At 43.2% G+C, this 26,580-nt stretch overlaps 1 protein-coding gene and 1 long non-coding RNA gene across 3 annotated transcripts in view; one reads left to right on the top strand and one right to left on the bottom strand.

The window, feature by feature from the left end:
• Positions 1-1,323, bottom strand: part of LOC141155037 (uncharacterized) — a 53,887-nt gene extending 52,564 nt beyond the window's left edge. The window contains exon 1 of one of the 2 annotated variants that reach the window (XR_012247505.1): positions 108-1,323. This is a non-coding gene — a long non-coding RNA (uncharacterized lncRNA). The remainder of the gene's footprint in view (positions 1-107) is intronic. The other variant, XR_012247506.1, reaches the window with a different exon arrangement.
• On the top strand, positions 36-25,384 carry TSPAN15 (tetraspanin 15). The gene is made up of 8 exons (XM_073641652.1): positions 36-1,355; positions 15,977-16,162; positions 16,249-16,323; positions 16,424-16,519; positions 18,029-18,145; positions 18,542-18,589; positions 20,201-20,317; positions 22,065-25,384. Exons 1-8 carry the CDS (start codon positions 1,269-1,271, stop codon positions 22,233-22,235), a joined length of 897 nt encoding a protein of 298 aa, XP_073497753.1. The 5' UTR covers positions 36-1,268; the 3' UTR covers positions 22,236-25,384.
• The last annotated feature ends 1,196 nt before the right edge of the window (positions 25,385-26,580 follow it).

The raw sequence follows: 26,580 nt of genomic DNA on the forward strand, positions 1-26,580 counted from the left end.
GCTGTGCGCTCATACAGGGACACACCTTGGGAGGAGGCTCAGCAACAAGCTGGCACAGCCTACCAATCCCTTGCCAGCCCACCGTTAAGGGAAGCCCCATCGCTTACCAGGGGAAGCCCACCCATTGGAATAAGTCGACAGGGATTTATTTTTGCCAACTCCTGCACATTGCACTCAGCTGATGACTGCACGTCTCCTGCCCAGGGCTCAGTGCTGGATAATCCTGTTTCCTGTTTCCTAGGGTGACTCAAGAGTCATCAACAACAACAAGACTGCAGCTGCAAGTCCCATCCACTGCCGCCCAGCACACACTGCTCCTCCTGATCACACCCAGTGCAGCTCCCTGCACAGCCCACACCGGGAGGAGTCCCCACCACCTGCACACATCCATTCTGTGCTGCACTCACCTGCGCTGCTGACCACTGAGCCAGGAAGGAGGGGGAAGGACCTGCTGCATGGAGGCTCCGGGCTTTACTTGGGCTTCAAGGAGATTCCACTACTTGAAGTGGGCTGCAAGAAATTAATCAACTCTACTTGGGCTAATAGAAAGTGCCCCTTCTCTACCTTAGCTGCCAGGAGCTCCTCTCCTCTTCTACCCTACCTGAGCCACCAGGAGCTCCTCTCCTCCTCTACCCTACCTGAGCCGCCAGGAGCTCCTCTCCTCCTCTACCCCACCTGAACCGCCAGGAGCTCCTCTCCTCTTCTACCCCACCTGAGCCGCCAGGAGCTCCTCTCCTCCTCTACCCCACCTGAGCCGCCAGGAGCTCCTCTCCTCCTCTACCCCACCTGAGCCGCCAGGAGCTCCTCTCCTCCTCTACCCCACCTGAGCCGCCAGGAGCTCCTCTCCTCCTCTACCCCACCTGAGCCGCCAGGAGCTCTTCTCCTCCTCTACCCCACCTGAGCCGCCAGGAGCTCTTCTCCTCCTCTACCCCACCTGAGCCGCCAGGAGCTCTTCTCCTCCTCTACCCCACCTGAGCCGCCAGGAGCTCTTCTCCTCCTCTACCCCACCTGAGCCGCCAGGAGCTTTTCTCCTCCTCTACCCCACCTGAGCCGCCAGGAGCTCTTCTCCTCCTCTACCCCACCTGAGCCGCCAGGAGCTCCTCTCCTCTACCCCACCTGAGCTGCAAGGAGCTCCTCTCCTCTACATTGCCTACTAAAAAGTTCTGCACATGGTCTACAAGGAAGGTTCTTCACCTGAGCTACAAAGTGCCACCTGGGCGACAGGGTCCCATACATCTGGAGTGGACGAAGACCCCTGACCTGTGCTCATGGCTAATGAAGAAGTTCGTTACTGCTCCAGATTCCCGTACCTGTGCCTGAAGTTCACCCTGATTGCATATTGTACTATATTCTGGGTAAGTGGCATTTCTCTGGATGAACTGTATGGGGCGGGTGTAATGACTGATGTGACAGCAGTCTGCACTATGCGTGCACTTACCCATCCAGTGTATAATGTAAGCTGCACACCTATCTGTTGTTTTCTGTTATCAGCCATTCCAGGCCCGGTAGATTGTTAGGTGACAACCCGTTGTAATCTCTGCCAGTGACATATCAAACATTTCCATATCTAGTGGTACTTTAATGGGCAAATTGTAGGAATGCTGGGAGTCTCCAGTACATGGAATATCTCAGATCGTTGTTTTTGCAGCCCGGTCCTTGTCCTGTTCCCTATCCTATTTGTGTGTATATATGGCTGACTATAGGGAGGTATCTTATAGTTTCAGGCGGTTACATATTTCCTCACTGAATAAAGGTAAAAAAGATCAATGAAACTAGCCGGACCAGTTGGAGGGGATCCAATAGCTAAGCAGTTACCTAACAACTAGTTACCTGACTTTCTTAGTCAAGGTGTGTTTCGCCTTGCAAAACTACAGACTAGTACTGAATCTGGACTTGTCTGCTCTCTTCTAGAAACAGCACCACACCTGTCTATGGGTTGTATCTGGTACTGTTATCTCAGCTTCAATTAAGTAAATGCAGTACCAGACACAACCTGTGGACATGGGTAGGTAGCACTGTTTTTGGAACAAAGCAGCCAAATTTTCCAGTTTGGAAAACCCCTTTAATTACCCCTCTGTGCAAGTCTTTCTGAACCTTGTATTCCACCACCTGGGGCAGACACAGATAGGGAACATGAGCAAGAACAGAACATGGGCCCTCTGCAGTCTAATAGCTCATAATGATGCACAATTCCAGCTGCTTTGGTGGTGGAAGTGGCCCTCTTACCTCTAGGGTCAATATGCGACTGCACAGGTTGCAGGTCCTTACCACCACCAATCCACTAAGCATATATCCACCTTTGATCATCAGCTTATTGGTTCCTACTGTCTAAATACACAAAAACTGGACCCCTATGGTTTGGCAGAACTGAGATCTCTGTAGGGTCCGTACACCATACTCAATGGGACCCCCCTTTTTTTTTTTTTTTTTTCCTCGTTGATCCCGTAAAATTGGTGGACTATGGAGGTGCAGAATGGGCCAAGTTGATTTCTATAGCAGCCGCATAACAGATCGGTCAATCACAGAATAGTACATATTATTTCTGTACTTCTGTCTGTAGCTCGAGAAGCAGTTGCATTCACAATTTGACAGGCTACAGAGCTGAAACTTCCCAGCATTCCTTGCTGACACAATGCTTATATATCGCTTTGGCCCTGGTGATTTCTGGAAAGTATGGTTATTTGATAAACAAACTAAGGTTGGCCGTATGCTATTGACTTTGGGCAGCCGTGCGCTGAACCACTCCCTTTAACTCTGTTCCCGTTGACACAGTAGTTCAAGAAAAGGGTGACGTAAATCAATTCTTGTGATATGTGCCATGCCAGAAATCACTTGGTGGTGCCAAAGGGGTTTTGATAATACACAGAATCCATTCATTCTTTGAATTGATGATTGTCCAAGGCCAGAGATTTCACCTGCCGTATACATCAGAGGATCATTGTGACCGAATTGAGATGAATGTTCCCACGCGTTTTATCACCTCAAGCTTCCCTTTACAGCCTGGCGGGCGCCAATCTTGGGATCTTCCACCTAGTTCCAACCATTGCCTTCCTCTTTAGAGAAGTGCAGAATTTAAAGAAGTAGTCACGTGAAAAGAAGCTGTCGCCAGAAAGGTGATATTCTTTAGATTGGTTGGGACCCCAACCGATCTACAGGACAAGGCACCCACATCCCCGTTCAACTGGAGTGGCAGTGAGTATGCCTGACCGCCACTTTATTAATTATCTATGGAAACTGATAGAAAAAGCCAAGCTTGGCCGTCACATTGTGTGATAGGTACTCCTTACATTCCCAAAGTGCCTTGTTCTGGAGATCAGTGTGAGTCCCAGTGATCAGACCCCCATTGATCCATAAGTTAAAGCATATACTGGATAGTGTTATATGCTTTGCAGAGGGACCCAGCAAGACTGGTGCCGAACCAGCAAAGGCACAGCCACAGACGCACTTGGCACAAGCTGCCCAGCTAGGCGAGCCTTTGAGGGCCAGGAGTACTCATCACCCTGCTCCAAGTAAACGGAAGGGGAACTTTGGCAGAGCCCTTCCCAGGCCCACTGTCGCTGGACAGCTGGTGTCTGGTGACGCGGCTGGTGCCTAGTCAAAACCAGGTGAGTACCTCTGCGAGAACCCCAGGAAATGAAACCAGAAGAGAAAAAGAAAACCCCTGAAAATTATAACCTAATGCTAGCACCACTCACCACCAAGCACACAAAACTGCAATAAACAGCAAGGCACTGAGCAGGGAGCAGGATTATATAGCCCGCCTAATGATCAGGTGTTAAATACCTCCTAATCATCCCCAGACAGCCACTCTTTGCTAGCTTCAACAGCAGAATGAACATAATTCCACCATTGCTCAGTACCAGACAAAACAACGTCCTGTGTTGCCTGGAAACTGGGGAAATCGGTGACAGACACGGTGTCCCGTGTCCTCACACATCCTACAACACCAGTAATGCGATGCTCGACAAGATTTGGACAGTGTCCATGCGCGGTGTAGTAGCACTGCCTCCATGGTTGGACAATGGTGGCGCTTGCGACCAGAGTAGTGCAGCACCTTTCCTGCTCTATTCCCAGGTGGGAGCACAGAAAGACGATTCCTAACAGATAGGTGTTGATTTCTTTTCACTGAACAACCCCTTTAACCCTCCGTCACATACAATATCGGTTCTAAAGAGTTCACATACAATGTGACTGTCAGGCGCAGGCTAGAAAAATACCTATAATATCTAATGTTTGCAATTTTCAGTGCTCTAAAAGTGATCAGTGACCTTCATAGGGATGTAATAAAAGAGACTACACATAATCAGGTGCAAAAAAACCCATTTACTTAACATAAAACTAAATAACTCTGAAATACAAACATTTCAAAACTCCCGCCAAATAGTCCCCAGTTCGACTCTGTCAAAAAACTCTACAAAGAAAATTTATGGAAACAAACTTAATTTAAAGGTACCTTAAGTACTATTAAACACATATTCAATCAGAATTAGATCCTGAAGTTTCCCCAGAAAAATTACACTTGCAGAGCAAAGAGCAAGCATTACACATCATTTTTGCATGTGTCAGGCAGATTGCATTATGACATTTGTGACATTCATAATTAGAAAGCCTTCTGATTCCGCTTTCCGTGGTGCAGGTGGTGCCTCTCCTTTTGGGAGGTGGTGCAGGTGGTGCATCTCCTTCTTTTGGGAGGTGGTGCAGGTGGTGAATTTTCACTATCATCTTCTGGGCGGAATCTTTTGAGCTGAACTTGAAGGCGAGAGGGGATACCGATTGTTTTCATACTTCTCCTGCGTAGCTCTCCAAGCACTAGTTCATGGGCCAATTTTTTCAGATAGAATCGTCTACGGAGTGGTTCAAGCTTGTTTTCAAGGTAAATGACTTGTGAATTTATACCACCCAAATTCAACATAGCAAAAAATATGACCATTGGCCAGCGTTTGGTGTTTCTGCTGACGTTGAAAGTTGAGCACATCTGATCAGCTGTATCAACACCCCCTTTGGTTGCATTATAAAATGTAATTATCTCCTTTTTTTTTTTTTTTGTGCCTCAGTCCCAGGATCGATGGCATCATCATCATTAAGTGTTGATAGAAGAAGTACAATTTTTTTTGCTTGTGGTACATAGGAAACCAAAACCTTTCCATTATGGAATGCAAACATACTTCTGTACTGTTGTCTCCCTTTCACACTTACAAACTGTGTAGGCAATTCTTTTTTATTTTTTCTTACAGTTTCGACATATGAAAGCTTCTACATTTTCAGATAATCAATCAGATCACAATTTGAAAACCAATTGTCAGCTGTTATATTGCGACCCGATCCAAATAAGGGCTCAGCCAGTCCTTTTACAACATCACTGGGTTTGTTGCTGACTCAGTAAGGACCTTCTGGTTGTTTTCCTGCATAAACTTCCAGGTTGTAAGTGTAGGTCTTACTGGCATCAACAAGGGCATACATTTTTATTCCATATTTGTTAGGCTTTGATGGAATATATTGACGAAAGGCACATCTACCACGAAAACCAGGGAGCATTTCGTCAATAGTGAGATTCTCCCCAGGGCAATAGCTTTTTTTTCAGTTTTCAACAAATTTTTGGAATATATCACGAATTGGAGCAAGTCGGTCATGTGTTTTACGTTCGGTTCGGGTAGTTCTGTCGTCAAACCGAAGGCAACGAATTAGAAGCTTGAATCTGTTTATGGACATAACAAGGCCAAATTTTTCAACTCCATCCCCATCTTTACTCCAAAGTTCCTCCAAACTTTGTCTGTTTGCCCTATAAGCTCCTGCAAGGTATAATAATCCAAAAAAAGCACGCAGTTCTATTTCATCTGTGGCCTTGATGGTTCTGTTGCAGATGAACTTGTCCTTTATAATGTCTATATATTGGTTGGTATATGTGACAATAGAGTCCAGAATGTCATCTGTGAATAAACTATTCCAGCATTCAACTGCAGTTTTTGCATTACTTGCAGTTCCTATAACTGCAGGAAGGTGAGTAATAATGTTTTGAGGTTCCCTACGTTTTTTCTGGAGTGGCTTCTTGTTCCATTGTTTTTTTTTATCTTTTCCCATATAATAAGATTCTACATCTTCATCCTCATCACTGTCACCATCTTGCTCTGTTTCAGAATCCACTTCACATACTTCCACCTCATCATGAGAATCAATCTCACTTTCCTCTCCTAAATCCTCATTCAGTGTGGGGTCTGCATCATCTAACAGCATGTTTGTTACTTCCTCAACATCAAGGTTTTTTGATAAATTGTACATTTTGCTCTCCATTTCAGCAGATAATCTAAAGCAAGAGAATGAATATGTGTTAGGGAACTAATGTATATGCCTAAGCAGCACACTTTCTTTTTTAATCTGCCTTATTTCTATAAAATATCCTCACACTTTGTGCTATACATTCATAAAACAAGCTAAATAAACAATTGTGATGAATAAAAACATAAAATACCAACCTTATTGAGTGTGACATGTTCACATGCAATGAGCCTGAGAGATTAGCGCAGTTATATCTGTCCTCCTGAAGCTCTGCAATCCAACTGTGGTATGAGGTTTCACAGAGCTGTTAGAGACAGGAGACTACCTGGAGGGAGGGGATTTCCTCACAATCTGGTGAGGAAGGGGAAATGAAAGTAAAAGAGATGTGCCTGTCAGGCCTATTGTATGTGACGGAGGGTTAAGAGAATATGGTGGAGGAATTCTGGCTGCGCTCCTGCACTTAACTAAACGTGTATGACGGGAAAAGCTACTAGCTTATTCTTTAATGTTTCCGCGGGCCACTATTCACCAGACAGAAGCCAAAAGCATGTCCTTCAAGCCTCTCTCTGGCTGTTATGGGTCTGAATACCGCTGATTTGCCTGCATAGGTAAGAAATACAGCTTGCGCTTTCATATATACAAGACCACAAAAAAGTCTGTATACCGTGCAGCATACGTCTTTTTGTAGGCGGATGCCACGTATCCATCCAGACTGTCGGAGCTGTACCTCCATGAACCATTTGTGGACATATAAAGAAAAAGGTCCCTGTGCAAGAAAAGTATCCAATAGCTCATTATAATGCATGCCTTTATGTGTCTGTGACCGAAACTGCTTGCAGCTTTGGAGGTGGAAGTGTGCCCCCTTATCTGGAGGTGGAAGTGTGCCCCCTGTGTCGTTAACGAAAGTGCCCACAGACAAGGTGTGCACTAGGTCTAATGTTTATGGAGTCGAAAGGCTAACATCAGCTGATCCCCCGCCAATATCAGCCGACAGATTGTGTGGCGGACCCCAACAGTTTATGTCCAGAGAAATAAGGATCCTGCATGCCCGACTTTGGACTGCTGATTTCTTTTATTCCTTGTGAGATAAGCCACCTCCAGAAAGGTCTGTCAGCGGCTCACTCATAGAGAACACAGGCACGCACGGACAAGCGCATGCTCCTGTCTTTTGGTGAGTTGGGCGAAATAATTGCCGGTTCACCCATCAGATTAAACCGTTGTTCGGCCAGCAGCTTTCTAAAGGGTCTTTAGGGTCTACCCAAAGATTAGACTGGATAGAGTTGGGTTTACCCTTGCTGCCGTTCGGCATTAAATGACTGCTAATCAGCTATATGGCTTCAGTCATAGCCTGCTCTAGAAAGGTCAACCGCACTTCCATTGCACATAAAACAATTTGTACTAGATGGTTCAGTGTCTATACGCTGTCATTGTTCTTGGTAGCACATTTACAAAGGATCGTGTGCTGCCGAGAACTATGATGTTTAGGGAAGAGTCAGACGGCCGTAGATCGGAATGCAAGGCTCGGACTGGCCAGCGGCTCTCCCGACCAGAGCGTGACAGCTTTATGTATTTTTATGTAGCTGTCACGCTCTAGTCGGGAGAGTCGGTGGCCAGTCCGAGCCTTGCATTCCGATCTATGGCCGATTTATACAGCTGTATGACTGTGATCTTAAGCCAGCTCATTCATTCATTGGGTGAATGTTCATTATAATTGACCACTATAAATACTCCCTTAAGGGAATCTGTCAGCAGTATTTCACCCCCAAACTATTTATATGTGCGTGTAGCTCTTTCAAAGACAAGTCCAGCAATACTGTTTACTTAGACTGTCCGTTCCTCTGTTACGGAAAAATCAGCATTTTAATTGCTGTAGAGAGATTTGTAGATCTGAAGCCTCAGTCACTCCAGCTCTATTCCCCGCCCAGCGCAGTCTCCACCTGCTTTACCGATTGGCAGTCGTTTAGAGCTGCCGGTTGGTCTGCATAAATGCGCCCTTATACTTTAACAATATACATTAGAAGTATCAGGCTGTGTGCCCACTATGCGTTTTTCAAGCGTTTTTGCCCCGGAATTTCCGCAGCAAAAACGCTTGGTAATACGTGCCCCATGGTCCCCAATGATAATCTGCATGTGCTGCGCACATGCTGCGGATTATCATTGCGGAAAAATACGCAGCATGTCCATTAATTTTGCGGACACGCAGCGTAATTGCTGCCATTGACTTGCATTGAATCGCTTAATATCCGCATCACTACATGTGCACTCGCGGATATGAAGCGATTCAATGTGCGGATGGTACCCGGGTCTGGAGAAGAGGAGACTCTCATCCAGACCTGGGTACCATAGAAACTGTAAAAAAAAAAAAAAAAGATATACTTGCCTATCGATGTCCCCCGGTCTCCTCAGCGATGCGTGTGGTGTGAGGACCTGACATGACGTCACTGAGTCACGTGACCGCTGATGTCGGCGGTCGCATGACCTGTCACATGACTCAATGACGTCATCGCAGGTCCTTCACACCACCGCGAGACACCGGGGAGACTGGACGGAGCGGAGAAGGAGACCGGGAGCCATCAGAAGGTGAGTATAATCTTTATTTTTTATTTTTCACCATTCTTATTCTTTTTTTTTAACTATTACTTGGTCACACTATATAAATCCATGCCGGTTGCATGGATTTATATAGTGTGACAAAGTTGTCAAGCACTTTCCAAGTGATGCTAAAATCGCTTGGAAAAGTGCTTGATAACCCGCATGCAGAAATGCTGCAAAAAAGCTTGACAAACGCTTCTACCTGGCGGGAAAAACACATGTAAAATCCGCATGCGTTTTTCCTGCCAGGGAGAAGCGGAAAAAATATGCAGCATTTCTGCATTGTGGGCACTTAGCCTGAGGCTGCGTGCCCACTATGTGTTTTTCAAGCGTTTTTGCCGCAGAATTTCCGCAGCAAAAAACACTTAAAAAACGCTTGGTAATACCTGCCCCATGGTCTCCAATGATAATCCGCATTTGCTGTGCACATGCTGCGGAAATTTCCGCTGCGGATTATCATTGGGGAAAAATGCGCAGCATGTCCATTAATTTTGTGGACACGCAGCGTAATCGCAACCATTGACTTGCATTGGACCGCGTGACATCCGCATCACTACATCGGCACATGCGGATATCACACGGTTCAATGTGCGGATGGTACCCAGGTCTGGAGAAGAGGAGACTCTCAACCAGACCCGGGTACCATAGAACCTGTTAAAAAAAGAATTTAAAATAAAAAATAAAGATTATACTCCCCTTCTGATGACCTCCCGGTGTTTTCTCCCCTCCGTCTGGTCTGCTGTATGGGTCGCGGTGTTGTGAAGGACCTGCCATGACGCCATTGAGTCATGTGACCTGTCACATGACTCAATGACATCACTGCAGGTTCTTCACACCACTGCGAGCCGTCCAAGACACTGGACGCAGCAGAGAAAACACCGGGAGGTCATCAGAAGGGGAGTATAATCTCTTTTTTTTATTTTTTACCATTCTTATTCTTTTTTTTTTTTAACTAACTTGGTCACACTACTATAAATCCATGCCGGTTGCATGGATTTATATAGTGTGACCAAGTTGTCAAGCACTTTTCCAAGTGATGCTAAAATCGCTTGGAAAAGCGCTTGATAACCCGCATGCAGAAATGCTGCAAAAACGCTTCTACCTGGCAGGAAAAACGCATGTAAAATCCGCATGCGTTTTTCCTGCCAGGGAGAAGTGGAAAAAATATGCGGCATTTCTGCATCGTGGGCACATAGCCTCAGGTGAGGATATTGCCAAATTGATAACTGCTTGTCACCTTGTTTTCGTGGGCATGTGCCTTTAATTGCGGTTTATTGTTCTATTTTCTTGTAAGCTCCTTATCAGTTCCTGCTCTGGCAGGGAGTGCCGTGTTATCAGCGACGGCATGTCTAATGGAAAATGGTCAAGAACAGAAAACTTGTGGCGCTGTATGGTACTGTCATACTTATTAAATGTCTGTATATTATAGCAGCATTTTTTATACCTGCCTTATATTGTGGCATATGGTAAATGCTCTCTATAGGAGGATTTATCAAGTGGTACAAATTAAATCTTCAGCAGAGGCCTATAGCAAGGGCTTATGTGCGTAACAGATGAGGGGTAACGCACATTGATGGCAACCACAGAAGCTGCCACTTGGCTTTCTACTGATCCACCTACCTAAATATTGTGTCCTGTGATATCGGCACCAAAACGTTATCAGCAGATCCTATACATCCTCTTTGTTGATCTGTGCGGCTTCCATGGATTGGACTTGAGTTTCCAGCACATTCCACGGATGATCGATCGGACTTGCATCTGGGGAATATGGAGACAAGTCATCTGCTTTATCTCTCTCATGTTCCTCAGATCAACCCTGACCAACCATTCTCTTGCTAAACCATGCATTGTTATTAGGGAATACCTCCACCATGATGGGGGAACTTGGTCTGTACAGTGTCGGGTAGGTGACACATGTCACATTTCCATGATGTCAGGATCTGAGGTTTCCAGCAGAACGTTGCCCCAACACACTGCCCACACCAGCTAATGTTCTTCTCACTCTGGTGCCATATTACTCCCAGCCATCCACATGATGGAAAAGAAAATGTTATTCATCAGAAAAGGCCTCCTGCCTCCATGGTCGAGTTCTGATGTCCACATGCCTATTATAGGCATTTTTGCCAGTGGCCCAGGGTCAGTAGCAGAACAAGTCCTATTTTGCTCCATCTACAAGTCACCGGTGATCCATGAAACATGGCTTCAAATCAATGGGAATCCATGAAACATGGATTCAGACCAGAATGCTTCCATGTCTTACGGATCCACTGCTTAGTGATAAATTTGAATATAATAGGAATGAAATAAAAACAGAAAAACGCTTCAAGGGGTCTTTTTCTTGGCTTGAGAACAAGCATTTCTTCAGTGAACGGGGAAACAAAGGGGTACAACTAGGATGACGCCTTTTTAGAAAAAATATTCTCAGTTTCTCACAAATTGTTAAATTAACATGAATGTGTGAATGTGACCTTAGTGGTAACGTCTTCAGCAATTTGTGCTACAGTCGCTCTTCAGTGAGATGGGACCAGATGCATCAATGGTCCTTGGACACCCATTAGCTTTTTGTAGGTTTACCAGTTGTTCTTCCTTGGATACTAACCACTGTATATCGGGAGCGCCCCACCATACACACCATATTGGGGATGCTTTGTCGTCTAGGCATCATTGTCACTCTCGATCACATCTGTACTCTTGATGATGTTGATTTGTTGGAAGCAGAAAAAAGGTCAACATTTCAGTCTTCATTTGCTGCCCTATATGTCCCAGCCCCAAGAGGAGCCATTCTCACCAAATAAACAGTTCTTCCTCTTCCTCCTCGTGGCCTCGCTCCATACACTTGTATGGAGTGAGGCCGTGCCACGACCCGTGTATTTCCTCCAGGATTGACCAGTATTTAGCTCCATACATCTTCCCATCAACTCTTACCAGCTTCCCTGTCTCTGATGAAGAAAATCCTCCCCACAGCATGATGCTGCCACCACCATGTGTGACGTTGGGGATGGTGTTTTCAGGGTGATGTACAGTGTTTTAGTTTTCCACCACACATAGCGTTTTGCATTTAGCACAAAAAGTTCTTGTTCAGTCTCATCTGACCAGAGCCCCTTTTTCCACATGCTAGCTGTGTTCCCTATATGGCTTTTTGCAAACTGAAAATGGGGCTTTTTATGGCCTCCTTTTGAAAAAATGGCTTACTTCTTGCCACTCTCACCTAAAGGCCAGATTTGTGGCATATATGACTAATAGTTTTCCTGTGTACAAATTCTCCCACCTGAGCTCAGGTGGGAGAATTTGTACACAGGAAAACTATTAGTCATACAGTGGTGGCCAAAAGTATTGGCACCCCTGCAAATCTGTCAGATAATACTCAGTTTCTTCCTGAAAATGATTGCAATCGCAAATTCTTTGGTATTATTATCTTCATTTCATTTGCTTGCAAGGAAAAAACAAAAGAGAATGAAGCAAAAATCAAATCATGGATCATTTCACACAAAACTCCAAAAATGGGCCAGACAAAAGTATTGGCACCCTCAGCCTAATACTTGGTTGCACAAGCTTTAGCCAAAATAACTGCGAACAACTGCTTCCGGTAACCATCAATGAGTTTCTTACAATGCTCTGCTGGAATTGTAGACCATTCTTCTTTGGCAAACTGCTCCAGGTCCCTGATATTTGAAGGGTGCCTTCTCCAAACTGCCATTTTGAGATCTCTCCACAGGTGTTCTATGGGATTCAGGTCTGGACTCATTGCTGGCCACCTTAGAAGTCTCCAGTGCTTTCTCTCAAACCATTTTATAGTGCTTTTGGAAGTGTGTTTTGAGTCATTGTGCTGCTGGAAGACCCATGACTTCTGAGGGAGACCCAGCTTTCTCACACTGGGCCCTACATTATGCTGCAAAATTTGTTGGTAGTCTTCAGACTTCATAATGCCATGCACACGGTCAAGCAGTCCAGTGCCAGAGGCAGCAAAGCAACCCCAAAACATCAGGGAACCTCCACCATGTTTGACTGTAGGGACCGTGTTCTTTTCTTTGAATGCCTCTTTTTTTTTCCTGTACACTCTATGTTGATGCTTTTTCCCAAAAAGCTCTACTTTTGTCTCATCTGACCAGAGAACATTCTTCCAAAACATTTTAGGCTTTCTCAGGTAAGTTTTGGCAAACTCCAGCCTGGCTTTTTTATGTCTCGGGGTAAGTGGGGTCTTCCTGGGTATCCTACCATACAGTCCCTTTTCATTCAGATGCCGACGGATAGTACGGGTTGACACTGTTGTACCCTCGGACTGCAGGGCAGCTTGAACTTGTTTGGATGTTAGTCGAGGTTCTTTATCCACCATCCGCACAATCTTGCGTTGAAATCTCTCGTCAATTTTTCTTTCCCGTCCACATCTAGGGAGGTTAGCCACAGTGCCATGGGCTTTAAACTTGATGACACTGCGCACGGAAGACACAGGAACATTCAGGTCTTTGGAGATGGACTTGTAGCCTTGAGATTGCTCATGCTTCCTCACAATTTGGTTTCTCAAGTCCTCAGACAGTTCTTTGGTCTTCTCTCTTTTCTCCATGCTCAATGTGGTACACACAAGGACACAGGACAGAGGTTGAGTCAACTTTAATCCATGTCAACTGGCTGCAAGTGTGATTTAGTTATTGCCAACACCTGTTAGGGGCCACAGGTAAGTAACAGGTGCTGTTAATTACACCAATTAGAGAAGCATCACATGATTTTTCAAACAGTGCCAATACTTTTGTCCACCCCCTTTTTTAGGTTTGGTGTGGAATTGTATCCAATTTGGCTTTAGGACAATTATTTTTGTGTTTTTTTTCATTGAAGACAAATTAAATGAAGATAATAATACCAAAGAATTTGTGATTGCAATCATTTTCAGGAAGAAACTGAGTATTATCTGACAGAATTGCAGTGGTGCCAATACTTTTGGCCACCACTGTATATGCAGCTCCTTCAGAGTGACCATGAGCCTCTTTGCTGCTTCTCTAATTAGTACTTTCCTTTCTTGAAATGTCAGTTTAGGTGGTCGGCCATATCTTGGTAGGTTTGCAGTTGTGCCATACTCCCATTTTTGGATGATGGATTGAACAGTGCTGTGTCAGATGTTGAGAGCTTGGACTATTATTTTATAACCTAACCTGGCTTTACTCCTCTCCACAACTTTATCTCTGACCTGTCTGATGTGTTCCTTGGTTTTCATGATGCTGTTTGATTCCTAATGTTCTCAGACAAATCTCTGAGGCCTTCACAGAACAGCTGTAGTTATACTGAGAATAAATTACACACAGGTGGACTTGGATTACTAATTATGTGACTTCTGGATGCAATTGGTCACTCAGGATTCTATTTAGGGGTCTCGGACTACAGGGGGCTGAATACAAATGCACGTCACGATTTTCAGACTTATATTTTTAAAATATTTAGAAAACCATGCATTTCCTTTACACTTCACAAATACATGCTACTATGTGTTCATAAATCACATAAAATCCCAATAAACTACATTTATGTTCGTGACTGTAACGTGGAAAAGTTCACGGTGTATAAATACTTTTTCAAGGCTCTGTATAATAAATAATACTTATGGCTCATCTAAATGGACCTTTTACACATTAATTTTATAATTTCTAGTCCTGAAATACATAGACGGGAAGATAATAGTTGGGATGGAGCCCTCCATGGATTCCTAGGGAAGGTGGGTGACAAAAAAAAAAAATGTCCATCTGTGACATGTAGACACTGGATTTCTTACCTATCCGCCTTCCTTCTCTGGCTGTTGATTTCCTTCCCCCTCCTCCTCCAGTTTTCGGAGCAGCTTTGTTGTGATACTATCTGAAGATAATTATGAGAATCTTCTCCTTTTATCAGTTATGGGACATTTTTTTGTTCTTTACGTCAGGTCCAGACATGTGAGGGTATTGGTGACATTCCTACACATAAAGCATGCAGCGTAAGGTAAACTGCGTCTACTCGAGAAATGTGTGTCACGGAGGATAAAGAATCACTGGAAACGTTTCATCTTGCCCCCATTTCTTTTACAGCCTTTGCAACTTCCAGATATTTTGTTTTTTTTTTTTCTTTGCGCTTTTCAGTGCACTTTCTGCATCCATGTGGCACAGCTCTGATTACTGTTCTGGGAAGAGCCATGCTTTCATTGCATGCAGTGTTTGGCTTTTAAGGCTGCAGATTGAGTTACCTGAGAGTCTGTCAGTGAGTTCATTATCACGGGAGTTTAACTGCCTCCCCCCTCCCCACCCCACCAGAGCTTCTCTCTGATTTATGACCACGTAAGGAGAGCTAAACTTTTCATGTGATTGTAAATCAGCTGAAAGAAACTCAGTACAATACAGATAATAGTTGGAAACTCTATTAGACTGAGCTCACATGCAGATTCTCAGTTAACTCGTTCTGCAGGCAGGCGGCAATAGACAGTGTAATATAGAAGGCAAATGGTGGAAAATTTTAAATGAGACCCAATTGCAAAAATGATTTTTTTTAGTCCAAAATAATGCAAAACTGCCTCCTGAAGCTGTCCATATCCTTTTTGTGGCAGCCACCTTTCGCAAGAATAGAGTTAAAGAAACACTCCTCCCATCAAAGTTTTTATTCTCTTAATATATTGCAGTCATCATATTATACAGCACTGTGTACTTACAATTGCTCATTTTGTCTTTCTGTCCAGCTAATTCTCCTCTTTTCTCTGCTCTATGTAGAAATAGGAAGTCTCTTGTCCCTGCATTTACCATTCCCCCAGCCAGGGACTTTTGCAGTGACTCAGGACTCATGCAGGGAAAATTAATCTCCTGTTTCTACATAGAGCTTAGAAGGATTCAGCTAGTCTGTTTTTATTCACGTGATGTCATAGATCTAATGGAAAAGAGAAGCATTATCTGGGTAGAAGGGAAAAATGAGCAATTGTAAGTACACAGTGCTGTATAATATGATGACTGCAATATATTGAGAGGATAAAAACTTTGATGGGAGGAGGAGGAGGAGTGCTTCTTTAACGCTATTCGACTCCATACCTTTTATATTCACTGGTGATTTTGGAATCCTTTTTGTATTCGATGCCTTACCTATTCTTAAATTCTCTCTTCCTCCCCAGCTGATAGGCGCATTCGTCCTGGCTGTTGGGATCTACGCTGAGGTGGAGAGGCAGAAATATAAGACTTTACAAGGCACCTTCCTTGCTCCTGCCATCCTCCTCATCCTCCTGGGAGTGGTCATGTTTGTTGTCTCCTTCATCGGTGTCTTGGCCTCGCTGCGAGATAACCTGTGCCTTCTCCAAGTGGTGCGTATCCTCTGCGCTCAGGCCGGTCTCCATGACCGCGTTGTATCTGTATGTTTTTAACTTTTTACTTTTTTTTCCTTTTGTAGTTCATGTACACTCTGGGGGTCTGCCTCCTGTTGGAGTTGACTGGGGGGATCATGGGCTTAATCTTTAGAAATCAGGTGTGTATTATTTTTCTCCATTGTGCCTTCCTATTCTCTTACTATTGCTGCCTGTAATCCAATCCTCAGATCAGTTAATGATGTCCTTCTTTTACACCAGACCATGGATTTCCTGAATAAAAACATTCGGAAGGGAATCCAGAATTACTACGATGACCTTGACTTCAAAAATATCTTGGACTTTGTGCAAAAACAGGTGACTGTTCCTGAATTCTGTTCCTTCATGAAATACATAAGTATAAAAATATATATATGTATGTATGTATTAGTGGAGTATAAAGGATTAGACAATCTGCTGCTATCCTCCAAAAAACAGTGCCACATATCTTCTCAGGTTGAGTTTGGTATTGCAGCTTTTCATGGGGCAAAAACTCCAAAGTCACATCCAGATAAATACAAGAACTTTTTTTTTTTTTAATATAAACACAAACTATGCAGCGTTTTGTTTTTTTTTTTCCCCCAGAAACGCTGAACATCACAGCGGCATTAACATTTAAGCATGTGTCATCATAGATCCGTGTGCTTGTTAGCGGGAATTAAGATCTTACCTACAAAATATGATATGGAACCTTATTACAATATATACATACTTAGTTCTATGTTCTTTCTTTGTTTTGTGTTTGTGTATTCTATTCCAAGGTTTTTTTTTTGTTTTTTTTTATGTCTTAACTTATTTTTGCTTACATCTCTAAAAGTTGTATATAAGACAGTCTGGGCTTCCAATAAATTACCCCCTGAAGGGGCGATACGATTTGCTGCACTGGGTTCAAATCCCACCAAGGACAACATCTGAAAGGAGTTTGTATGTTCTCCCTGTGTTTGTGTGGGTTTCCCCCGGGTAACTGATAGGGAACTGACGTACTGATAGGGAATGTAGAGTGTGAGCCCCAATGGGGACAGCGACGATAATGTCTGTAATGCGCTGTGGAATTAATGGCGCTATACAAGTGAGTAAAAAAATAAATAAATTGAATAAAATAATAAAAAAATAAATAGATGGATCATATATCTTTCTTAGCCAGCTTAACTCTTACTTTGACTTGGGGAGGGCAGTCCCCAATGTCCATCGCTAATTAACACATTTGTGTAATTTTTTTTTTTTTCTTATTTGTTACGTGGTTTAATGAGATGGCCGGTTCTAGTTTGTGGGGTTTTTTTTTAATAAAGATTTTTCTTCTATTCATCTGGCTGTGCAGTCTTTCAGTCTTTTTCCCATGCATAAAACCCAATAAAAAAAACAAAAACAAAATGAGCAATATACCCTGTAGTAAGTAAATAGTAATTAGCTTTTATGCTTTTTTTTTTTTAAATCAAAATCATGTTAACTATTTACTACAGGGTATAGGCTCATTTTCTTTTTTTTTCTTGGATTTTGTCTGTGACATGGCCGCAGTGTGAACATGCTCTTACACGTTGCACATATGCCAGCCCATGCTCCGGCTCATTGTTTTGGTTTTCCCATGCATGCAGCTTTCAGTTGTTTCATGTGTGGTACTTGTGTTGTACATGCTCTACTAGCGCTCCAGTATTTTAGGCTGTGCCTGCCCCTCTGAGAGTATTGCAGCTTAACTCCATTGAATTGAATAGGCCTGAGCTGTAATACCTGTGGGTAGGTATAGCACTGCTTTTGAAAGAGGGATGAAAAAAGAGAGGGTAGGGGTGGGGTGTATGAATATTTTAGTGACACAAAATCTTTGATTTCTAGTTCAAGTGTTGTGGTGGAGCGGAGTTTACAGACTGGGAAAAGAATGAGTATCACTCTTGCTCAGCTCCCGGGCCTCTTGCATGCGGAGTGCCTTATACATGTTGTATCACCAACAAGGTAATGATATAATAACTGTGACCAGACGTTCCTGGTATGACTGACTAATCTGCGGGGGGGGGTGAATCTGCATGCAAGGTCTCATACCAGTATTTCTCATTTTGGGCTCTTGTGTGTCTCATAATGGCTCTTGCTCAAACAAAGGCTAGTGTGATTGTATGAGATCAGAAAAGCTTGCCTACTCGCTTCCAGAAAAAGCGCCACTCTCGGACCATGGGCTATGACTGGTATTGCACATTTTTATTTTGTACGACTTAATGGTTTTCTCTGTCTGGATTTTTTTTCAATTTACACAAAACAAAAACCTCAAACTGTGCAATCCCGTCTAACAGCATTTCATACTGCAACCAGTTTAACAGCGGTGCATCCCAGTCACTACTTTATTCTTTCTTGCAGACAATAGTAATGAATACATTGTGCGGATACAAGGCCATGGATCTAAACGTATGTACCTGATGAGAGCATTGCTTTACTTGTATGTACTATTGTCTTGCATTTTAAGGGCCTTTTTTTTTTTTTTTTTTACTTTAAATTGGGGTTTAAAATAACTTTTTCCCAATTTTCCAGTTGGGTTTCGTTAAACATTTTGCACCATTTGTCTTCTATAGCCTCTATATTTCGATGGCTGCAGGATGAGTTAACTGAGAATCCGTCATGCAGCCCGGTATAATGGAGAATTTGTAACTCTTTCTACCAGTCTTTTTCTGAGCTCCTCTCTGTTTATTTATGAACATAGACCACATCAAAGATTAATGTGCAGAGAAACAATGAGCCTGGGAAAACCAAATGGTGCAAATTTTTTAATGAAACCCAAATGCATGCATTTACTGTATTTTTCTGACTATAAGATGCACCGGACCATAAGATGCACCTAGGTTTTAGAGGAAGAAAATAGAAAAAAAATTTAAGCAAAAAAATGTGGTCATGATCCCCTGTTAAGGGGGAGGGGGTCTGCTGCTGACACAGTTATAGGGGTAATGTCCCCCAATTCTGTTAATATCCCCCATCCTGGTATGTATGGCACCTTCATCCCTCTTCCTGGTATGTATGGCCCCCTCACGCCTCATCCCTCTATGCATGGCCCCCTTCATCCTGGTATGCTTGGCACCCCCTGATCCCCGTCACTCTGCACAGAAAAAAAAAAAAACTTTCATACTCACCTCCTTTCTCCTCCAGCGCTGTGTTTCGCTCTGTGCCGGAATAGTCACTGCTCCCCACACCGGGACTGCGTGCTTGGGGAGCAGTGACCATTCATTCTCCCTAATAGCGCGCACGCTGTAGCCGCTGTGCGGCTCCTGCTGCGCTTGGCTGTCAGCGTGCCCGCTATTAAAGGCCATGGATATTCACCACACCCATGGGAGTGGTGAATATTCATGGCCTTTAATAGTGGGCATGCTGACAGCCGAGAGCAGCAGGAGCCACACTGCGGCTACAGCGTGTGCACTATTAGGGAGAATGAATGGTCACTGCTCCCCACGCCAGGACTATTCTGGCACAGAGCGGAACACAGCGCTGGAGGAGAGAGGAGGTGAGTATGAAAGTTTTTTTTTTTCTGTGTAGCGTGACCAGGATGAGGGTGCCATACATACCAGGAGCTGCGCTGCAGGCACAGTGTGCCGGTTATTAAGGAAAATCAATATTCACTGCTCCCCACGCCCAGTCCGAAAAATACGGTAAATGAAAAGAAGAATATTGTCCCTGAAGGGTGGGCTTTGCTTTCATCCTCAATATTGATGAAAGATGTGTTTTACCTCTTTAATGCTAACTAGGAACTGGTCTTGCATACTCTGTCCATGCAGGATCAATGTCAGCCATATGGGCCCCACTTATTTCATTTGCGACTTTCTTTTTTTTTTCACTTAATTTTCTGTCTGGGTGTTGTTGTTTTTTGGGGAGGGGGGGGGGGGAGGCAAATGTTTTTGGTATAATAAAAAATGTTTCTTAGATCACGTTGTCAATCTCATGTCTTTACCTCCGGCCTAATGTTTGTTCTTTTTACTATTACTGCTGTCATGTATGTTCCTTTTGACACCATGTCGTCCCTCTCCTGTTCAGAGACAGGCGGCTCAGGAGTTTATCCACGTCAGAGGCTGCACGAATGCTGTCATTATCTGGTTCTTGGATAATTACACAATCATGGCCGGAGCATTACTGGGTATCCTACTCCCACAGGTCAGTGTGCACAGGAGCATGAACAGCTAAGTAGCTGTCTAGTCTTATTTATAGACGGCGGGTCCCAATAGGAGACCCTTCTCTGACATACGCTGAAATAGGGCATATGGTCTGCAATTCTTGTGGCGACATCCATTTATTAATGCTCTTAGGTTAAATGCCTTAACACCAAATCTATATTAAGGACGGTTTTACGCTTAAGGGGGTTCTCTATTACTCTAAGATTGGGTTCACGGTGTTGAGTATTTCGTATGGATATTCCGCACGTAAAATCTGAATCATTTCACAGTGCCAGTATAGAGGATGGGTTTTAACTCTCATCCCAATACTACTGTATTTTGTTGGGTTTTTTGGGGGGATGGGCGGCAAAATCAATCCTGAAACTGGCTTTTGTTGCGGTTTGTTTTTCTTTTAATTTGCAGCATGTTATTTTATTTATTTTACTCACTTTTATATAGCGCCATTATTTCCACAGCGCTTCACAGACATTCTCAGCACTGTCCCCATTTTACCCATTAATTTCATTGGGGATTCTACATCTGTAGGTTAAACTCGCTGACTTGGCATTATTTTGCTGCGTTCTTTTTGTTTGTTTGTGTGTTTCCACAACAACAACAAAAATGCACATAAAAGTGCATGAATAAATGCAGAAAATATGCACAAATTTTGCTGCAGAAATGCTGGGGATCTCAGATTAGAAACCAGGGAATAAAATTTTCACCAAATACACAATTTATCGACCTGGCATAGAAATGAACTTAAATGGGCCCAGGGTAATGTAAGAAATGGAAAAAACCCTACACTTTTACCGGACCAGCGCTGCCTCTCCACACTCGGTACTGTATCGCGGCACTGGTGCAGTAGCTGAATATAGTGTTTTTGTTTTTTAATTCTTACACCACCTTGGGCCCCCATTAAGGTTAACTTTTAAAGTAGTTGACAACCCCTTTAATCACTGTACAATGCAAAGTTTTAAGTTTATTGTGTACTTCAATACTTTTATTGCTTCCAAGCTCTTTATTTGCTGACTGTGAACCAGGCGCACACATCTTTACACTCATAATCCAAAAGATCTTATAGCGCTTGGGATGAATTCAGACCTCAAGGCATCACAGTGTGAGTACGGACCACAATGCATAGACTGCCCACGGGTCTCCTAACCCAAACTCGACAGCCTCATAAGATGGTCGCTTTCGGATCAGGAGACTCGTAGACAGTTCATTTTGCACGAAAGTCTAAATAAGGCTTGATACTCTCAGAGCTGAGTGTTTTCTTGTAGTGATCCGCTATGCCAGTCATGAGCAATGTAGTGTAGAAGCTGTATGCAAATCGGGCTGGAAGTGCACTGGGGGCGTGTCATGGCATTTGGAAGAAGCTGGTCAAGTATATCGATACGCCCTCGGTGCACTTCAGTTTGATTTGCATATGAATCCTAGCCTACATTGCTCATGACTGGCACATCAGATTTTTGCAAAAAAGATGTCCTTTTTACTGGGGGGATAAGTGCTTGTATATCCATACGATGATTGCATATGCAAAAAAAGTGCTGTTTAAAGGAGCGACTAACGTTGCATAAGTCACCTGCTGGGCAGGTATTGTGGATGCACCCTAATAAGACAGGGGGCACGTGATCAGGTGCCATGATTACCCCTTTTAAAGAGTATATTTGACCTTGTAACTTTCCTTTTTCCTCATAGAAAAGATTGTATTCTTGAATCTTTACATTGAGAATTTACTTTTCTTCTAGTTCCTCGGAGTCCTCCTGTCGATTCTTTATGTGACCAGGGTAGAAGATATGATCAGGGAGTGGAACAGTTCTGCTGATGTTCTCTTGGAGGGTGAGACCACAAAACCTGAGATTGAGTTCTCCACTGTGGGTTGTTGCCGGTGCTATCCAGGCCAGGAATCGACAGCCTGAATGTCTTCACCTCGCAGGAATTGCCATGCTAACAGACACTAGACATTAACCCCAAGAGCTCACCGGGAACATTGGAGGTGATGGACTCTGCTACATGTTCCACTATGGCTGACTGGTGACATTCAGGACCATATCGTGCCTGGTAAAGCACATCACTGTATTGCTTCTCAGTGGTAAAGACTTTCTGGAAGTGCCCTCCAAGCAGAACTCATCTCAGTTATGTACGGCAAGTGGAAACTTTGCCGTGAATATACTGCACTCTATGGTTTCCAGGCGAATAACCTAAAATCTGGTGGCAATAACGACATCTACTCATGTGAAGATTGCTCTATAAACTTTCAACATAATCTGCATTTTTATTTCTGGTTTTAAGGAACAAAAAGGGAACATTTTGCCCACGGTGTTCAGAGAGTTTGCAAGTTGGAGTCCCTTTTAATGGAAATAAAAAAGATGAGCAGATCACAGGATGTCCCAGTACTATTAATCCAAGCGATCGGCTGTGATCTGCTGGGAATCACAAGTGTTCATTTATCCAACAGCACTTCTAGAGGTGACACTAAGTACTACATGGTGCACAGTGAAATCAATAGAATATCCATTAATTGCATGGACATATGAAGTCCTCCAGAGACAAAAAGTCCAAACTAGAGATGTCAGAATACGCTGACGGGGTGCCCGACCAGACTATATGGTTATCTGAAATGCGCACATAATCTAAGAAACTACTGTACTAATTTGGGCCCCAAAATCCGGTCCATGAGCACATACAATGTCAATGAAAGCAATTTTCTTAATAGTAGTGACCCCCCTAATACCTCTTCTGGGGGACTAGATGGTGATATGGATTTACTAAAAGGAATGAGTATCTCATATACTTGTTTTAAATAATTTTTAGTTTTATATAAAAGTCTGAACCCCCCTACCCCATCCCTTTTAAGTAAGTGTGTACACTGTGCATTGTAACCCACCAATGTGGTCGGCACATAACCAGATGTACTTTTGCTTTGCCAGAGTGGTGACTTTTTAATCATATTATGATATAAATCTGTATGGTGCTATAATCCTGGAACCTCACAAAAATGCAGGGAATTTGTTGTAGAAGGGACCTTTGTATGTTTTGTCTCCCGTCGTGTTTACATACAGAACTTATAACTTTGCGACTAGACTAACTGGTCTGTGCTCAGGTGTAATGTGCCAATAACCATTATATATATATTTTTTAAGTATTTCTACAATTTACACATTGACTAATATGTACTGTGGCCTATAAAATGGCTGCCGAGCTGCAAATACTAATGTATAGTTATACCGTACTCTTACAACTATTGGTTCATTGCAAAATGGACACATCTACTGCATGTAGGAATGACTTTCTGGAGCAAGGATATTCTCCATATTAATTTCTACTCCTGTTTACCACTAATGTGTAATATAAGGGGGGCCTGTTGCCATGTTGTAGGTTTGCCCGGTCTATTAGCCAGAGCCTCTGCTTTTTAGATGCTCGATATTACAGGGTCTCTGGTGAAGGACATCCTTTTACATAACTATTATGTTACATCAAATCCAGCAAGGGCCATGAGGCAACATGAACTGGTTGCTATGGACAACTGCTCCATTTTCTGTCAGAAGTAGCTGCCATACTTGAGGCCCTCTGGCCCGGCTTAACCATTATTGATAGCCTGTGAATTTAATAGGGATTATATTTTGTGGTCCTGGTTCTAACTAAAATCAAAGGCTTCAATTATCAAAGCAGGCCTCGTTGCCCACAGCAACCAATCACTGCATACCTTTTATTGGTTGCTATGGGCAACTTTTAGTGCACAAAATGGCTGCCATCGGTAATTGTTTATTTAAATGGCAGAAATATATATACCAGGTCTTTAATACTCTCTAAATATTAGGCTTAATGGTGTTTGGGATCTGTTAGACCTCTATGGACATGTATGGAAGAACATGGAGTCTCCCATGTCTGGACTCTGCCATATTTTGGCTAGTTTTTAAGATGTTAAATCCGACAAGTTTCTCGAGTGGAAAGCGTTCCTTTTTTTTTTTTTTTGGGGTGTTCTTTTTTGGTCAGGTGCAGGGACTGCAGATGCAGCTGGGCTTTGGAGCCTGAGGAGTCCTAAAAGATCCCTTTGGCTAATATTCAAAGACCAGCTAAGCGTATTGCTTTGTCATCTGAGAAAATCGCACTCTGATCAGAGTAAGATCCAATTTTCTCAGATGCTAAGAACTTTTTCTTCTATATCGTCTCTATTGTGTTAGTCTGTGAAAATCAAACTGCACTCAGATGTCATCCAAGTGCAGTCCGATGGTTTCCACGGAATCATTTACATTCATGGCCGAGTGCAATCTGATTATCAGACTAAACTCGGGCGTGCAGCAATTTTTTTTTTTCCTTGGACACGTGCACGACCCCATAGAGTATCATTGGTCCGATGCGATCGAAAGTTTTGTCAGATTGCACTTAGATCGAAAATACGGTTGTCTGCACCTGTCCTTAAGACGAGTGATAGTTAAAGGCCCTGTTGGAGATTTTGCATTGGGGCCCGTTGACTGTGTCTAATTCACAAAAAAATAAAATGTTTTTTTTGTTTTTGCAAATCTTTTAATATTTACCCCATCTGGCAACATAAATTGTTGCACCAATATGGTGTAAATGAACAAACAAAACTATTGGGCTGAGATTAAAAGGCAAACACTAATGGAATTTTTAAAAGATTGCAGTTTTTATATCAATAGGTGCAAAAGGCAGCGTGGAAAACCACTTTACAGCAATACATGGAAACTATGCCTTAGACCAGGGGTCTTTAAAGGGGTGGTCCAGGTTTATCATACCGTTAGGATATATTATCAGTATCGTAAGCGTGGACAACCCCTTTAACCTATGGCTGTTGTGAATTACAACTCCCAGCAATGTGGCTCATACTCTTAGGGGGCAGACAGATGGACTCTCGTTGCAATCCTCGGACTGACCGTCGGCTCTTCTGATCTGAGCGTGACAGCTGCAAAGAAATGCATCACGCCGTCATGCTCAGGTCAGGAGAGATGCCGGGCCAGTCTGTGCACTGCGATGCAATCCTAACACAAGAAATATCCTAACACAAGAAATATGGCTGTCTGTCTGTGCCCTTAATCTCACTCTTACTCATCACAACTACTTTTGGGGGTCCCGCTAAGGTTTCCATCATTTTTGCAGCCAAGAATAGTCAAGCATATGGTGAGATTCCTATAGATCCCATTATAACTCAACAAGGGTCAGTCAGATATGTTTTGGGTATATTGACCAACACATTATCATGGCTTCTGTTGCAAACATAGGCTTTGAAGCTGATGGGAACAGAGCCGTAGACACCCTATACTGGTGTGCTGTACTGCAAGTTAATGGTGTGCATTTCAATGGCAGAGTATTGCTTATTATGCCAGTGTTTTTGCATATGGAAAATGTGTATATATAAGATATATATTTTTTGGGTTTAATGAGCTTTAACATTGAAATATTTTTTAATAAATATATGATCTGGATTGTGATTAATAAACTTTATGTATGATTCATGGTGTATTCTAGTTCACTGCTTAAGATTCATTGTAGGGGACACACACCCACACTTCTCAGCATTGAAATTGCAAAGCAAGAAGGAAAAATTATGGAAAACACAGGATGGATAGACCTGTTACTGATCTGCAAATGGTGAAAAATATGGAAACAATATTTTTGAAACCGCTAGATTTATACAGTATGGAGTATGAACACCACACACAGAAATTCCCACACTTACACGGCTCGGCTGCTACTAATGAGGTTATTAATGGTTGTCTGAGGAATGTTGTGCCGCGCTGAATGCACTTGGGCGCATAAATTATCAAGATCCGCTGCTGGCAGCTTCCTTTGCAATTGATAACTAATAATGTCCCAGATGTGCTCGATGGGAGACAAATCCAGAGACGCTGCAAGTCATGGCAGCAGATTTAAGCCACAAAGGCTGCTCACAGTAGCACAAGCAACATGCGGCCTGATGTTGTTGTGCAGAACAGCGGCTCTTGGGGAAACTTTGTAAAAATGGCCTTGGCTAAGGCGACACGCTGGTTGAGCCTGGTATTGTGATCCAAGCATGTACCATATTCTCTTGGATCTGTGAATACAACCTTACTCTGTTCCTAGTTGATTAATCACTCAGATGTTACACACAGTAATGACCATGACGTCTAAGTGCTTAGACTGAGGCATGGTACACCCACTTTCACCCTGCCTGTGTCATCTGTGATGCAATTTGCCCAAGGTCTGCAATGTACACATGTGTTTTCTAGACCCTGACAGAGATTACCCGTCATTTATTTGCCGATG

Source organism: Phyllobates terribilis, unplaced genomic scaffold (assembly GCF_046119375.1).
Source record: "Phyllobates terribilis strain yellow unplaced genomic scaffold, ASM4611937v1 Scaffold_7__3_contigs__length_470593459, whole genome shotgun sequence".
Taxonomy (NCBI): Eukaryota; Metazoa; Chordata; class Amphibia; order Anura; family Dendrobatidae; genus Phyllobates; species Phyllobates terribilis.

Bases quoted from the DNA above. Each gene is read 5' to 3' on its own strand.
- TSPAN15 (XM_073641652.1), top strand. From the start codon at position 1,269: ATGGCTAATGAAGAAGTTCGTTACTGCTCCAGATTCCCGTACCTGTGC. The intron at 1,356-15,976 runs GTAAGTGGCATT...CTTCCTCCCCAG, and splicing joins CATATTGTACTATATTCTGG to CTGATAGGCGCATTCGTCCT. The intron at 18,146-18,541 runs GTAATGATATAA...TCTTTCTTGCAG, and splicing joins CATGTTGTATCACCAACAAG to ACAATAGTAATGAATACATT.